The sequence below is a fragment of the Channa argus genome, chromosome 18 (genome assembly GCF_033026475.1).
Source record: "Channa argus isolate prfri chromosome 18, Channa argus male v1.0, whole genome shotgun sequence".
In the NCBI taxonomy this organism is placed as follows: Eukaryota; Metazoa; Chordata; class Actinopteri; order Anabantiformes; family Channidae; genus Channa; species Channa argus.
In genome coordinates this window covers 8867146-8883374 of record NC_090214.1, presented here as the reverse complement: position 1 = coordinate 8883374, position 16229 = coordinate 8867146, and the positions used below count along the sequence as shown (strand labels likewise).

Below are 16229 nucleotides of genomic sequence, written 5' to 3'. Positions count from 1 at the left end.
CATTCCCTCACTGGTGGTGATTGAGACAGTTTTTACACTATCTCATCCAATCTCAGCGCAGACAGTAGATAAACAGGCATGTTTACTAAGGGGATACATGGAAGTGCCATAAAAAAATGGAATAGCCGAAATGGAATATCCTTGCGTGTATTTCTCTTACACACACACACACACACACACACACACACACACACACACACACACACACACACACACACACACACACACACACACACACACACACACACACACACACACACTGATGATGGTGGGTGCTGTGCAAAGTGCTCACCTGACCCAGCAGGTGCAACTTGGAGTTCAGCATCTTGTCTACCTTTACCTGTACTAACTGATTTCACAAATGTAGTTTTTTAATAGAATATTTCTTATCTCGATTAGGTGACCTGAGGGTTCCCTTACTTTGAGAGCACAAAGAGGATGCTAAAAGCTAAAAACATGCAGATGTTATTTATCCTGTACACATAAATGAGGATTCAGTCCAATTTTATGAGCAGACTTTGTTTTCTACTTTCTGTCACAACTTGTTTATTGAAACACAGCAGAGCAAAGAGAGCGGAGATGTACTATTATAGCCTAAATGCAATCTTGCTATTTCAAAATCTATGAATCAACATTTTTCCTTCTCAGGAACAAAACCACAAATCATCTTGGTGGGATTTTGTCTTTTTCCTGCAAAACCATCTATCTCTAACATGGCAATGTTTCATAAGCTAAAGAAACTGCCGTCAGACAATACATCTTTCAGTGCATTTCGCAGTTTAAAAGTAGAACTTGCACAAGTTATAAAAGGTATAACGTTCAGTTTATTGGAAAATGCTTAAATTCCCAAGACATGTAATGTGAACAGATGATTCAAATCAGGTCCAGAGCAAGGGAAATAAACATATATAAAGAGTTTATAGAGAGATAATCTATTCAAGACAGGTCTCTACCTACCATGTGTTTGCACTGTAGGAGCAAGCGAAAAGAAAAGACAGATAACTCAAGGAATGTAAACTGAGCACCAATTAAGAAAACACTTGAATGTGAAACCATTAAAATAGCATGCACACCAGATATTGCAGACATTCCAGTTTAAATGTATGGCCCCCAGTGATTTTTAGAAACTATGATGTTCACTCTGGGGTTTTCTATTATTGAATTAACCGATTCTTAAGATGTGGACATATGGATGTTACAGGCCTCACTGACCTTTCTATGGACTATGTCTTTAGCCTTATGTTGATTGCCCTGTTTTGAAACACCTGTCACTCAGAAGAGCATTTTTTTTTTCTTCATTGTGTGCCATATGCGCAAAAGAGTTAAAACCAAAATAATTTGCATCAAAATTAAAAGCGTGCAGTTCTTGCCTCATAAATATATAATAAGGTGGCTGAACATTGCAGTTGAAGGTCACTGTGATTATTCTTTTTTTATAAACCTCTTAGCTTTTTCTTAGCCATGCTTACACATTTTTAAACAGAGCATGGCTGTGCAAACAGAACCAGCATGTAGATACCACTACAGATAAATGTGTATTAGTTTTGTAATGACATGGGGTCAGTGTGTATTCATTCTTGCTGTGTCGTACATCCACAATGTAATTAACAAAATTGGTTTTGTCTCAAAAAGTGTTTTGTTCTGCTATTAATGTAAAATCTAAAATTACATATGATGTGCACATTTTGCTATTAGATAGTGCTGCCAGTTATCATGATCTGCCACAGTGGTCAGATCTGGCTCCTCCCCACAGTTTAAATGGCAAAACTTTGCATTTTAGCTAATTGTCTGGTAAAAGGTCAATAGGCATTTGAAAATGAGACACACGGCGGGTGTTCATTAGATGTGCTGAGAGCTGCTACTGCCTATTACAGCAGTTTTTTGCTCAGCCAGTGTCATGTTCCTCCAGGGATAGTTTGTGAAGTCCATTTTGGGAGTGTTGTCAAGGAGGAGGACAGTGCTGTCAAAGCTGTTATTATTTTGGGCACTGACTGTAAAGCCCATTTAAGGGACTTAATAAATCTGTCAGGGAATCTAATTGTGTTTTATCTGAATAAAAGGTGATCAGGCTGCTTCGGGAAACACTATGTGTTGTTCCAAATGACTCAACCATTACACTAAATTTTTTACATAGGCAAAAAGTGTTCTCAGATAAAGAAACAAATTCTGCTACTTTATAATATCTGCTACTATACCTGCTACTTTCTGCAGAATACCTGCAGTATGTACAGTAGCACGCTTGAAAGTGTGGGATCAGGAGAGTCCATTATCACACATACTGTAGATTATCACTGGGTTTGCTAAGGGGTGTTGTTTGAGGGATAGTATCAGTCAGGGCCAATCACATCAGCTCTTCTCATCCATTTTTCAAAGCTTTTTTTCCCCACTGTGAGGCCCTGTCTTGTTTTTGGAAGGACTTCTGCACACAGTGGACAGTTAGGAGGAAAGAAAACATTTCGTCTGACTATTTCTCATGGAGAGCCCTCCACATCTCTGACTGAATAGCAAGGATGTTCAGGATGCGGTTGGCCTGTCTGTTCTGCCTGTGACACTGTAACTTTCAAATGGACCCTTCTGCTACAGCTAGAAATATTTCTCCAGCAACTACAACTTCTGCACCTATATTGTTGACTGAGACACAGTAAGTAGTTTATTCAGCCCATTATTACATCTTTAAGAATGTGACATTCCCCTCAAGCCATGTTAAGTGGGGGGACACAGGGGGCACCATCTTGCGAGGACCCCCCCTTCCTAGAAACTGTTGGTGTATTTTATTACTATCCTATTAGTTTTTCCAAATGCAATTGCTTGCTATTACATTATTTTCTTAATGCAAAGTCCCCTTTCCTTCGCTTCATCTCCTCCATCTTCCTCAAATTTGAACGATTTAAACTGTGTTTTAGGCAAACAAAAAGGTATGCAGGTAACCCATTATAACCACTACAGCACATGAAGATCAAGTAATCACACCTGACCAACAAAGGACTTTCTTAATGTGAAATTCCACACGTCTACATCATAAACATGGCAACACTCCCAGATGTTAATGTTGAGATCATGGCAGAGAAAATGGGCGTAATGTGATTAGTTCTGGAAGCTCAATACATTTTTCTCCAAAACCTTCTGCTAATGTCTTTGTAATTGAATGCTGCTACTGAGATTGTATATTTCTAATGCGTATAACCAAAGCAAATATGAAGGTTACAGATCACCAATTTCATATTCATAGTTAAAATCCCAAATATCTGTGACATAACAATTACCCAAAGCACCATGCACCGGAGTACCCTGAGGAAAGCCAAGCATAAACTGGGAGAACATGCAAACTCCACCCAGAAAGGCCACGGTCAGTCGGGGACAGTGGCTACACTCAAACTCCAGCTCAGACTCTAGTGATCAAGAATAATAATCAATGGTTTAACAATGCCAGTAGAGTCTGAAAAATAACCTGTTCTAAAGCTGAATGAATCGCCTGGAGACATAAAAGACCAAATTGTCTGGGAACATTAGGAAAAAAATACAGAACATTATCCTACTGACAAGGGACTGAAAGAAGACGAGAGCTTCTGACCCAACTGAATGAAGGATTAACCTATGGCAATTGTATATGCCCACGAGTGCAAATTATGTATACATGCTCAAAGCAAGCTTGTTCTACTCCATCCTATAATACAGTATCAGCATATGTATAAGTTCTATTCAAAGTAAAAAAGCTATGCTGCGTGTCTACAAGCCGAGGACAGAGATACACAAAAATGTCTGTTTTCCTGAGAAATGACATTAGACTGAAAATATCCAAAGAGTAAACACAAGCATTAGTGAGACAAGTGTAATTTTTAGCCATGCTGGTAATATGGTTGTATTGATGACAATGGGCACATCCTGAGTCTCCTGGAAGCATCGTCCTTTTGCTTGCTCATGTCTTTTTCCTTGCGTCTTAGTTCCTCCATAAAAGACGTGCATTCTATATTTCTACTGTCCTCAGCTTATTATTGAAATGGTCTGCTTATATTGTTTGTATCTGCAACAGCTTAATCCAGGTTATGATAATGTCTGTGACTAAGTTTTACACCTAAACGTTTTGCAGCTGGTTTTTACGAGGGAAAATATATATCACATTTAAATTTATTTATACAAAATGCACAAGTATTTTCAGCCTCAATTGTTTCTGAATGATTGACATGTTGACAGAAAAAATGTTTATTTCTGAATAACATCACACGCTCCTCGTTATCATGACCATATTGTTAATATAAGAAAATAACAGCTCTTATAGAGAAATATCTTTCTACAAAATATAAAAAGTTGTTCTTCGCTTCTTTGTCAATAAGATTCACTTCCACAATTCATGAAAGCCACAGATCAAAACAGGGAAATTATAACATTATAAAAGAAAAATTCATGGCAGAGCTGCTGTATTTGATTGCACTGGATTGTACAGGTTTACTTAATGAAGTGGCCCGTCGGTGTATGTTTTTCTATCTTTCTTGATGGAGGAAACATTCCCTTCAAGCTGCAGGTGACCTCCAGGTGCTCAGCTCTGAAATGGGACCTCACCTCCTCCCACTAAGGTCTTTTAACTTCCAGGTCAATTTCTACCATGATCAGTGGAGCCATACATCTGGAAGTTTCTTCCACCTGTCTGACATTGTCTCTGCCTCCTTGGTCTTCTCTCAGCATTCATAGCTTACTCCAAGCTTAGTGGTTTAAATTTTAGGGTAGCATTCCATTCTGTCTTGTTCTTTTGAGACAGCTCAGTCTGAAGAAATGTCACCTTCAGGTCTGGCTTGGCTGTTTAACTTTTGAGCAGTTTGAACTCATATAACAACGCAGCCTTCTCTTTTAGGATATTTCCTTAACTTTCCTGTCCATTAACTCTGAGCTGTTAAGAAGGCCCTGTTTGGTCTTATCCATGTTTAAAGCATTCAAACCCAGGTGCTTGCACCAGCTGCCTGCGAAAACCACCTGAGAACTGGTTCCTCAGCTGTAACACCGGGCTGCAGGTCCCCTCAAGGCTGAGTTGTGAGAGCCACTGAGCCACTGCTATTATCAAGCTGTAAGGTAAAGTGCTACCAGTATGTCATTATATTGTTTACAAGGTAATATAGTATGAGTACAATATTTTCCATATAAAAAGTAAAAGGGAGGGAGCATTTCTGTATTAACAATGTAACTAAATTAATATGTTTATAATTATTGCAAAAAATATTGCAGACACTGCAATATAGGCCATAAACTAATATAGGTCATAAATCCACCCCTTCCATGTTCCACCTTTTTCTGAGGTCTGATTTGGTAAGAGCAGCTGACTGAAGCATCAGGTAAGTTCCAAATGTTTGCAGTTAGTTACCAAATGGAAAATACACCTGTTGTATCTCTCCCTCTGCTCCTATGGCATATCTCATGTTGCCTGTCGACCAAAGAAACTGCACCACAATACATAATTTTCTATATCATTAAAAAATCAATTCACTAACAAGAAGGGGGTGGGATTTGTGTGCTGCCATGACTTCCCTTCATGGTTTCAATTCTGGGGCGCTGGCCTGTATTATGCATATTACACATACATAATACTTTGTAGATGTATTAGACAGAATTCATGTGGTTTCACCAGTATTACAGAAAGGTTACCTTTTATTAGCAAGTAATTACCATCACTATTACCAAGCTTTAAAGTGCTACCTACCTATTTTTTTCTTTCATTTTAGGGGATTACATTACATTTATTCTGTAATATAATTACATCACTGATTTAGCTATGTTAAGATGACATTTGATTTTTACCATAAACATATTTCCCTAAATAACCAGATTAATTGATATAGAGTTAAAGTGTTTATCAGCCATTTTTATATTTCCAATATATTAGCATCTAAATCCAAGGGTGTAAAGTAACTGATTTTAAGCCTCTTATGTTTTTATTCCATTAGAGTTCAAAGGGAAATGTTATGCTTTTCATTCTATACACTTGACAGGTTTAGTTACTATTATTACTAATGAAAATATTATTATATACTATTATGTATTAGCTACCTGTCAGTAGATAAAGTGGTTAAAATCATCTCAACCTTTAAAAACGTGCTATCTTTGACAGGCAGATGCACAAGGTGAATGCTTTGAATGTAGAAGTTGAAGTCATCACACATGTCTGAGTACTTTACTAACCAAAAGAGAGGCTGCTGTTGTCATACACAATTGTCTCCCGTTATCATGGCTGATGTGCTTGGGATTGAGTTACACAAGCTGACAAACATTGTGCATCCTTCTGCTTTCAGTAGTATTCTGTATGCTGTCAGACACTCTATTAGTTTTATGCAAAGTTGCTTTAAAATATTTTTTATCCTTTCTAGTGAAATACGGCCACGTGTCAACCTGTTCAGCTTCCGACATTTTATCTGTGTTAAGCTGATAGTTAGCAGCTACCAGATCAGGTTAAGGCTAATTAGCATCAGCTTGTGACGCGCAGTGATGCCTCCAGTTCCTGTCGTGTCCATTTTAGATCACCAGAGGGCAAATGTTTTAATCGACATGGGGCATGAGGCATGAGGCACTTTAATCTATGGTAGCTACCATCTGGTTTTGGTATCCATCCCTGCCATTCTCTCTCACAAGTCTCCCAGTCTTTATTAGTAAAATACTGTTATGCTTACTGTATACTTGCATTCTCAACAGAATGAAAACTGGTTTAAACGAGTGGATCCTGATTTAAATGTATTGGAGCGGCATGGACATTAAAAGCTCTTCATTGACTACATGCCTCTTCATGGGCTGTGTAAAGTGCCATCACTTTGAAGAGCGCACTGAAGAGCACTATGATTGTTGAAGAAGTTACACCATCAGCTGTCTTTCTAATTAAATGAAGAAAGGATAATTGCTCTTAAAAGAACACATTTCCAGGAGGACTCTGAGCACCTCCTCTCACCCTTTGCCCACACACAAAATGCATAAACACACATACATACACACACAGACAATAATTTGGCCTAATAAAAAAATATAAGCCACAAACGTATCGGAAAAGCTTCTCCATTCTCTTGGGGTTATTATCAAGCCAAAAAAAAAAATCTTTTCCAGGCCTGTCATCTATCAGTAGGGTGACAAAACAGTCTTCAAAGCACAAAGCTAATACATTTAGTGCATGACAATAAGGCTTTTCTCAAAACCTATAGAGTCCTTTGAGTAAGTGGCAATGAAGACTTAAAAGTGTTTCTTTGACAAACCACTTAGTTCTCTGATTTTAGAGGACAAGTAATGATCCTTTCAGAGAGGAAAGGAATAGGGGTAGTGGGGGTTTGATTGAACATAAACCTCTCTGATTTTGAAACTGGTATTATTATCCTGTGTAGACTTGAAAGAATCAAAGAACCAATCGCTCTAGTCAAACACTTGACCACAGTTACAATGTCTTTCATCATTCACCCCCACCCCTGGGTAACTGTCACTCCAAGCACTTTTTCTTTGGGCTAATTATTACTTGGGTCAGTATTTGGGACAGAATATATTTTTCTTTAAAAGAACATCCACTAATGGGTACCAGCATAGGATTTACATCCAATGATGTGCGTTATGTGAGTGAAATGCTAGTAAAAGATTAAGAAACCTGTATAAATAAGAAATGTTTCTAAGGGACTCATTTATTTCTTTAATACATTTTTTGAGATTAGTTGATGGACTATAAATAAATCAGCATCTGTAAAGTATCTAATATTAAGTAAATTACCTGTATTCTGTTCGTAATTGTCTTATTATGTATTGTACTCACAAGTGCTCTTAGCTGCAAACGGTTTTCCTTTCATCAAGCTTTCAAAAGGACTTAAGAATATAATCTTGTAACCATAGAGAAGTGTATTGCAATCCCAAGATGCAACTGGGGTGCAGATCCATCCCAGTGCAATCCCCAGTTTAAAGAAATTATATTACTCTAAATGCAGAGGTGCAAACTGTTTTCCTAGGACACCTATGAACATTTCCTGTGCTGTATGCCTAAAGATCACTCTTCTTTTCAGAGGACAAAATGAATTGAGATGCCAAAATGAATTGACCCTGCTGCCCTGTGATGTCCAACACCATGGGACAGCATATGGAATATGCTGGGTTTATTTACCTTGGAGATGAAGCTTGCTCTCTGGGCTCTGCAGAAGGATTGAGCTAACTGAGTCCAGATTGTCATAGCTACTGCATCCCAGCGGCCCTGTCCGTGTCTCTGTCACCTGCAAGAGAATTAGGACTCAAATGAAAGACACATTGGAGAAAAAAGGAAATGCAACTGTGCCAAGCGTGTAAATTAGTGTGTAGAAGTCCAAATATAGGTGTTCACTACTAAATGCACATCATTTAGTAGTGAACACTGGCATGTACAGTATGTGGTATTACCTTGGATTCTGATATGTAGTTAGAGATCAACAGACTGCACAACCATTACCAATGTCACTTGCTAACATTATTACGCAGTGCTCTTTTTTGATTGACTTAGACTTTCAAATGTGTTAATTGGAGTTCACACTAGAATATTTAACACACTGTGACTCTCAGAAAAACAAAGATTGTGCAGTGATAAAATGTACGTGGACAGGTTCTCACAAAAGAAACACATTATATGATCTGATTTTTTTGATCCCAAGAGCCATAATGTCAGGCCTCAATTCAATGCTCAAAATAAGGCCTAAGTGGATTTAAAAAAAAAACAAACAAAAAACATCTACATAGTGCATCTCATGTAAAACTAGTTTCAAAAATATGATTTCATTCAGAGTCACCTTTAAATACTTTTTGAGGGAGACACATTACTGGCTGTCTTAGACTATGTCCTTGTTCTGTTCCAAACAATAGAACAGTGGTTCTTCTTGCCCACACGAAACCACTGTCAAAAGAAAAAAATGATGCTATTTAGATGTGAAGAGGCTGCTTTCAAATACACAGCCTCTACATTAGAGACCTTGAAGAGGTTCCACTTGAAAATAAAGGAAAGCGTGAAGTTGCTACTCTCCAATAGTTGCTAATAGTACTTTTACAAAGTTTCAATGAGTAAAATGACATTGTAGAAATATATTAAAGAACCGTTTTTTAGGTTTACAGAGAATAATCTGAAGAGAAAATATCCATTGTGCGGAATTGCTCAAGGTGAAAATTTCTTGTTGATGCCAGAGGTCAAAGGAAAATTACCAGACTGGTATGAGCTAAAAGAAAGGCAACGGCAAATCAAATAATCACTCTTTACAACCAAGTATGCAGAAGAGCACCCTTGAATGCACAACTCATCAACATTTGAAGCAGATAGGCTACAGCAGCAGAAGACCACAAACGGTGCCACTCTGATCAGCTAAGAACAGGAAACTAAGGCTACAACTCACAAGAGTGGAGCAAAATTTGACAACAAAAGAGTGGAAAAATGTTCTTTTGTTTGATAAGTCTCAATCTCTGCCGCATTATTCAAATGGTAAGGTCAGAATTTGCAATATACAATACAATATATATCCATCCTGCCTTTTATCAGTGCTTCAGGATGCTGTTAGTGGTGAAATGGTGTGGGGGGTATTTTTTTGGCATACTTTGGGCCCCTTAGTGCCATTTGAACATCGTTAAATTCAAGAACATACAGTACCTGAATATTGATGCCATGTCCATCCCTTTATGACCAGCGTACCCATCCTCTGATGGCTACTCCCACTAGGATAACAATCAGTGTCACAAAGCTAAAAATATTTGGTTTCCAAACCAATGCACTGTAACATAATGGCCTTCAAACAAACCAGATCTCAGTCCAATAGAGCACCTTTGGGATGGGGTGGAGCCGGAGATTAACATCATGGATGTTTAGCTGCAGCAACTGTGTGAAGCAAACATGTCCATATGGGCCTAATTCTCTAAGGATGGTTCCAGCACCTTTTTGAAATATAGGGTATAAATTATTTAGGCAGTTTTTAGGCAAAAGGATGTGCCTAAAAAAGTTGCCGGATCTACAGCCATGACATTGGAATGTCATTAGAAATGTATACATGTGGTGGGATGGTACGTAACAAGGGATGGTGAGGTAGTCAGAATTGAGGGGACTGTATTAACAGAAGGCAATATGACAGATGTTGAGGACAACTATAAGTACCCTGCCATCCCACAGGCAGATGGGAACCATAAAGAAGCCACAAGGAAAGCAGTTACTGCCAAATACCTAAAGAGTAAGACAAGTCCCAAGGACTCAATTGGATGGGAAGAACAAGGTCGGGGCTATCAACACAGACAAAGGCAACTGGCATCAAGGCAAGGAAGCTCCTTACAATACACAGAGGTTTCCCCAAATCCAGCATCCTGAGACTGTACACCAAGCAGAAGGAACAAGGCCGGGACTAGTCAGGGTCAGAGTTACTATAAAGTATAAAAGACCATAATTTCATTAGGAAGAAGGCCCCAACTGATGACATGTTTAGTAGATACCTCAAGCAGCATAAACCTGAGATACATGAGAAGGAAGCATCATGAAAGGACAAACCTCTGCACAGCATGTATCGGAAGAAGTGACTAATAATAAAAAATCCTACCACTGGCTGGACAAAGCTGGACTGAAAGAGAGCACAGAGACACTACTCTTGGAAGCACAGGAACAGGCTCCAAGTAGTCAAATAATGAAAATTATGTTGGTGAAACGTTTTCACTTGATAATTTAATAAAAATTTGCCATTAGTTAATGTTTGATAAAATAACAATTGTACTAGGTAAATGCACATTAAATATTATGTTTAACTCTTTTGGATATTTCAAAATCTGTATGTTTATGTATAAACATAAAGCCGAAAATAAACTCCCCATATACTTGCACTTGGAATAATGTAAAAAGCATCACATTGAGGAATAAACAAAAGTTACTGATTTGTCTGTAAAGACGTCCACCACTATTGGTTCCAGCACAGTAATGTCTATGTGAGCACGTGTCTATGATTGACACTGCAATACCACTTTTTCCTGTCTTTAATGTTGATGCTGCACCAGATGGTGGGCTGACAAGCAAGAAATTAGACAGATGTATATCTTACCCTAAGCACCAGGCGCTTGGATGAAAAAAAAAAGGAAAATCAGGAGGAGACAGACAGGGACAGACTGTGTAGGAGAACAATCTTGGCATTTAGTGAGGTTGTTCTTGAGTAACTCTTGCTACAGCAATTTCCGTCATTTTAAGACACAAGACAGTCACGTGACAGTGTTGCAATACCACAGCTGTATGTATTGTTTAATCACTTTCATTGTTAAGAGAAATCTGAATTACACTGCTCTGAATATGCTAATCAGTATAGTATATGTTACCGTTACTGCACTGAAATGACATTCGTAATGTGGCTTTGGCAAAAACGCATTTATGACTAGGAATACATTCACTACAGAGTGACACCTGGGGAACATTTTAGCCACTACAGTGATTTAACAGTATTATTGTGATGTTCTAAACTGTACAATTGTCAACTTAATGCCCCTATGCTACATGTTCTTTTTCAGATTTTGCCTGAGTGATATCCTTCCTACACTACAAAGTTGATCGAGTGTACACAAACCTGTTTATTTTAGTTTTTCTAAAATACTTTCTGTTTACTCTTTAGAAGAAAATCACGCACACCACCATGACACAGAATAGGATATTAGGGAAATAAGTTAGTAATGGTTAGTAAAATTGAATTCTTCAAGCAGCCCTGCTGTTGTATTGCAAGCGTGCTGTGTTCCCTATGTGAGACAGAAACAGCAATCTGAAATTAATTTCCACAGAGGACTATCACTTTATGCATGAGGACAGGGAATGTCATGCTTTATGGTATGAAATAATAAAAACAAGACAAAGAAGTTTCCCTCCAGGTGTGGTGAAGACAGATAAAGCAAGAAAAGTACAAAACTGCCTGGGTGACACTAAAACTTTACTAAAACCACAACTTAACTAGACCTAAACATGTAGGTGGGGTTTACAATATCTGTCATACTGTACATGCTTTGTAGACTAACAACTATCACCATGCAGTAGTTTCATTTGCTTAGTACAGACCTTATTAATTTCACCTGTGAGTCAACATGTATAACTAATATTTTTATGATGCAAACTGCACATAGGCTATATATTCCTATGTCGGGTCAAAAATATTTTTTCTGTTTTTTCTAATACCTTACTTTGCTTTACTGATTATGCAACACAAATGATGGTTTGATTGTATTTGTATAGAACTGGTCCACAGTTTCCAAACACGTCCGATTTTCCTTTTTCTTTCAAGCAAAGCAATGGACTTTGAAATGCACTTTGTGGCCTTGCATAAAATGCATGTGCAGATTGATTACAGAGCTAGACTTGCCTATCACACCGCAACATCTTGATAGCTGCTGACAGTGCCCTTTTTCCTCCCTTTTTGTTGTGCGTATCACTGAATGAATTACTTCCTACAAAAGGTTGTGTTCCATGATCCATGGTGACTGAGCAAAGTGAATATCTGTCCTCTGTCGCCTGCGGACATCTTCCCAGGTGATAAAGCAGTCAAATGAACAAGCTAGCTGAGGCCTATTCACATCAGTCGTTACAAACATGTCACACGTGTCCTAAGGATTGTGCATAACCACGTGTGCAGCTGTCCAAACACAGCACAATACAGTGCATTTTCTTCAAGAACTTTTTCCCCCACATTGGTTGAGACATATTAAACCTTGTGAATTACAGCCTGATCCTTGCAATCGGATTGACCTTAGGAGAGCAGCATGGAGGACTTCTGAGGCCCCTTCTGTTCATTCTCTCCAGCATACGTCATAATAGTGCTGTGCACCAGATTATGAAAATGGAGTATAATGTAGTAAAAATACAAGGAGCAATCAAAGAACTGAAGTGGGCTGAAGGGGACTTAGAGGATTTGGATTATTAAGCAGAACACAGCAGTGGAATCCCACTGGGTCCACACTGTATCACAGCCCACAGTCAGAAACCACAGTTCTGGAACATCCTCTCTAATTGTCATCTGTCATCAAGAAAATCATCAACCGAGTAAATAAGAGATGATGCACATGAGATGCTAAGTTTCCTCTGTTAGTGTGTTTTCTGTTGGCGTCGGGAACTATTCCCCAAGGCCCCAGTTAAAGAAAATAAAGTTTTATCTGTCTGTGCAAACTTTTTTGTTTTTCAAAATGCAAAAATTCCTCCTGGTGACATATATAAAGTGCAGCGTTGTTGGGTGCATGTAGGCGAATGTGCAGGTACCGTGTATGTCAAGATTCAATTACCAGATCTTAATTTATTTCCTTGTTAAAATGAAGTCTATATGAGCTTGTCTCAGCCAGTTACATACATAAGCAGTTGTTTAATACACCAGCCAATAACTGTGACCTTCAGGATACTTCAAAATGTGTTTTACATGTTTACATCCTACCTACATGCCTACAGTATGTCCTAAAATGATTAAATAAATGTTTATCACTTTAGCTGATGATCACTCTAGTTGACCTGTAGCAAACAATACACTTTATGCAGTGTACACTGAATTATTTACACATGATGATATCGTTGTGTGTTTTTGTGTAATCATTTGCATGGTTGACTTTACCAATGCACCTGCGTTTAATAAAGAACCAATTAAAATCTCATTAGCATCCTGTAACTTGGCAATTTATAGTATTCCTAAATACAAAGAGTCTGAAACATCCAGCATTTTGCAATTGCACAATACAATACATATTGAAAAAGACAAAATATTGCAAAATATTCTTAAGTTATCATGGAGCACTGTGACTGAACAATGATAATTGTAGGCTTCTCATGACGTCAATTGTAAGAGTCATAACATTTTTGTCCCTAATTATAATGAAATTGAAAATTAGGCTGTTTCCAGTTAAATAAAGAGTTTTTCTTTCACTTGTTGCCAAAAATGTCTTTTGCAGGATTATGCACTCATATGGCTCTGTTTCATCATACTGTATATTGAATGAAAATAAACTAATCAGAGACAATCACTTAATTAATAATTTGTATCTTTATACAGATTATTATTTTAGCATCAAATTGTCACTGGTAACCTGTGAATATTAAGGCAGATAAATTGTCATCGTGTGCAGATATCACCCTTAGATGTGTCTCGACTGTTTCTGTAGTGCAATAATACCACTCTAACAAGTTCATTAAAATTATCATGGCATATGGAGCTTTCATTATTTCTATAATTCCTTTGACTTGTCTTGGGAGCAGTGTTCTCATTTCTGTTTTCAAACCACAGTGAGAGGCATATATTCTCTGTAACCAGACCTCACATTATACTGTGTCCCCAAAGTTGCATTTTAACTTGAAAGCACTGCGAGAATGAAAAGGTGGTTTGAAGCAATGTGAGATAAGAAAAACCAGGGAGGAAGGCAATAAGATGGCTGAGTGGGACAGAGAAGAATTCTGTATGGCTGAACTGTCTTCATTACATATTGTCTCTGCTGAGCCTTGCTAATCTGCCCATCACCTGCCATTTTCTTAATGACTTGCTATTTCTGGTTACACAGAAGTGAAGAGACATGCTCCTCAGTAATTCTCCAAGCCGTGTAGTGGAGGATCTCCAAGGACACTTTTTTCTGGCTGGTTCATATCGCATTACATATGGCTACGCTATTACTGTAAGTCACATCGAAGGGAGGATGCAGTAATATTTGAGGGATACTGTATATTCACAGGCAAATTTGCATAATAGTTTTGTATAAATGTTTTAAATGTAACATTTCTTTTAGAGTAAGTCTAATATCTGTTTCATTCGTTTGAAGTAACACTGAGAAAATTACTATCATAGATCTGACCCTGGACTCTGCCCACCTTTTCTTTTTGGCCCTCCTTGCACCAGTCTACCCACTCACACTCCCTACCCGCTGTCTGTACCTAGACCTGCACTCCCCCTCTCTTCTTCTGTGTCTCTCTCCCTCTTCCCATCAGTCTCTGCCCTTCATTCTCCCTTATTCTCCAGCACGCACTCTCAAGCACACTTTTCTCTCTCACCCTACTTTCCCCAACACTCTTTCCTTTTTCCCGGCTTTTTTTTTTTTTGTAGTTCCTCAGCCCCACTTCCTGTTTAGAGTCATTTCAGTCACTTTACTCACCTCATTAATCATGATTGCTTGCATTTGTGCCCCTGTCTACATTTACCCTCTGCTAGAGTTAGTCCCTACCCGATCCTTATCAGAACTCACCTGATCCAGATCCCCTGTCCTGGACCCAGCTATTTCACATCCCCCTTGTCATGTACTCATGTGTTTGTTAGTCTCCTGGTTCATTTCACTCTGGTGTATGTTTAGTCTCTAATATGTCGGTTCACGTTTAGAATGTTAATTATTCTATTCAATTTATTTCTCTCTGTGTTTTTGTTCTAGATAATGTAGCAACTGAGTTCCCACCGTTTATGAGTTATATAAGTTTAGAAGTTCATGCTGATTCTGTCCTACTTTTAGTTACCTTAGTTTCTGTTGACAATTCCGATAAATTCTCCTGTTGTCCTTGCTAATGTTGTCCATAGAAAAATACTCAAATCAAATTTGGGGTTATTTCCAATTTTAAACATAACTAAACCAACCCTGCCTATATATTATGTGATTCTTGCTTGTGATTAATGGAAATTACTGCAAATGCAAAATGCTCCAAAAAAGTCAGGGCCAGAGAACAATACGTTCACATTAAAGAGGACGTATTATGCTTTTGATGGAAAGTTCAAAGGCCCATCACAAGGTGACCATGTGTTTACATGCTGTAAATCAAAAGCCCAGGTTTTGGTCTGTCCTATAAGTTTTATGTCTACTGATATACTACTATTGTTTGATTGTATATTTTTTATTTATTTATTTTTTTTGTCCTTTCGACTTATCCCAGGAGTTCAGGGTCCCCACAGTGGATCATTGTCCACATGTTGATTATGCACAGTTTTGGCACAACCCTCCCCAAGCACCCAATTTCTACTGGGCTTGGCCCGGCACTGCACAGCTGGGGATGGAAAAGGGCTATTGGGGGTTCAGTGTCTTGCCCAGAGACACTTCGACATATATCCAGGACTGGGGATCGAACCACTGACCAGTGAACCACAATTTAAGTTCCCACACCCACTATATACACCAACAGCAAGGGTTCTGTACACTGGCAAATTTATAAGTGAGTGGGCTCAGGGGAGGGGGGGACTTGCAGAGTAGCTGAAACGAATCATTTCGCTCACTTGACCTGATGAGCTGTTACATAAAGAGCCATTATAAGATAAATAAGCACTTTTTGG

At 38.3% G+C, this 16229-nt stretch overlaps 1 protein-coding gene across 5 annotated transcripts in view; it reads right to left on the bottom strand.

Annotated features, from left to right (window-relative positions):
• The window catches only part of brinp1 (bone morphogenetic protein/retinoic acid inducible neural-specific 1), a 104858-nt gene that overhangs the window by 24506 nt on the left and 64123 nt on the right, over positions 1-16229 (bottom strand). For all 5 annotated transcript variants that reach the window (XR_010911603.1, XM_067484509.1, XM_067484508.1 and 2 more), the window contains one exon: positions 8105-8210. Coding sequence is in view for 4 of the 5 variants with exons in the window: in XM_067484509.1 (XP_067340610.1) it covers positions 8105-8210 (106 nt within the window). In the remaining variant the exon portion in view is untranslated. The remainder of the gene's footprint in view (positions 1-8104; positions 8211-16229) is intronic.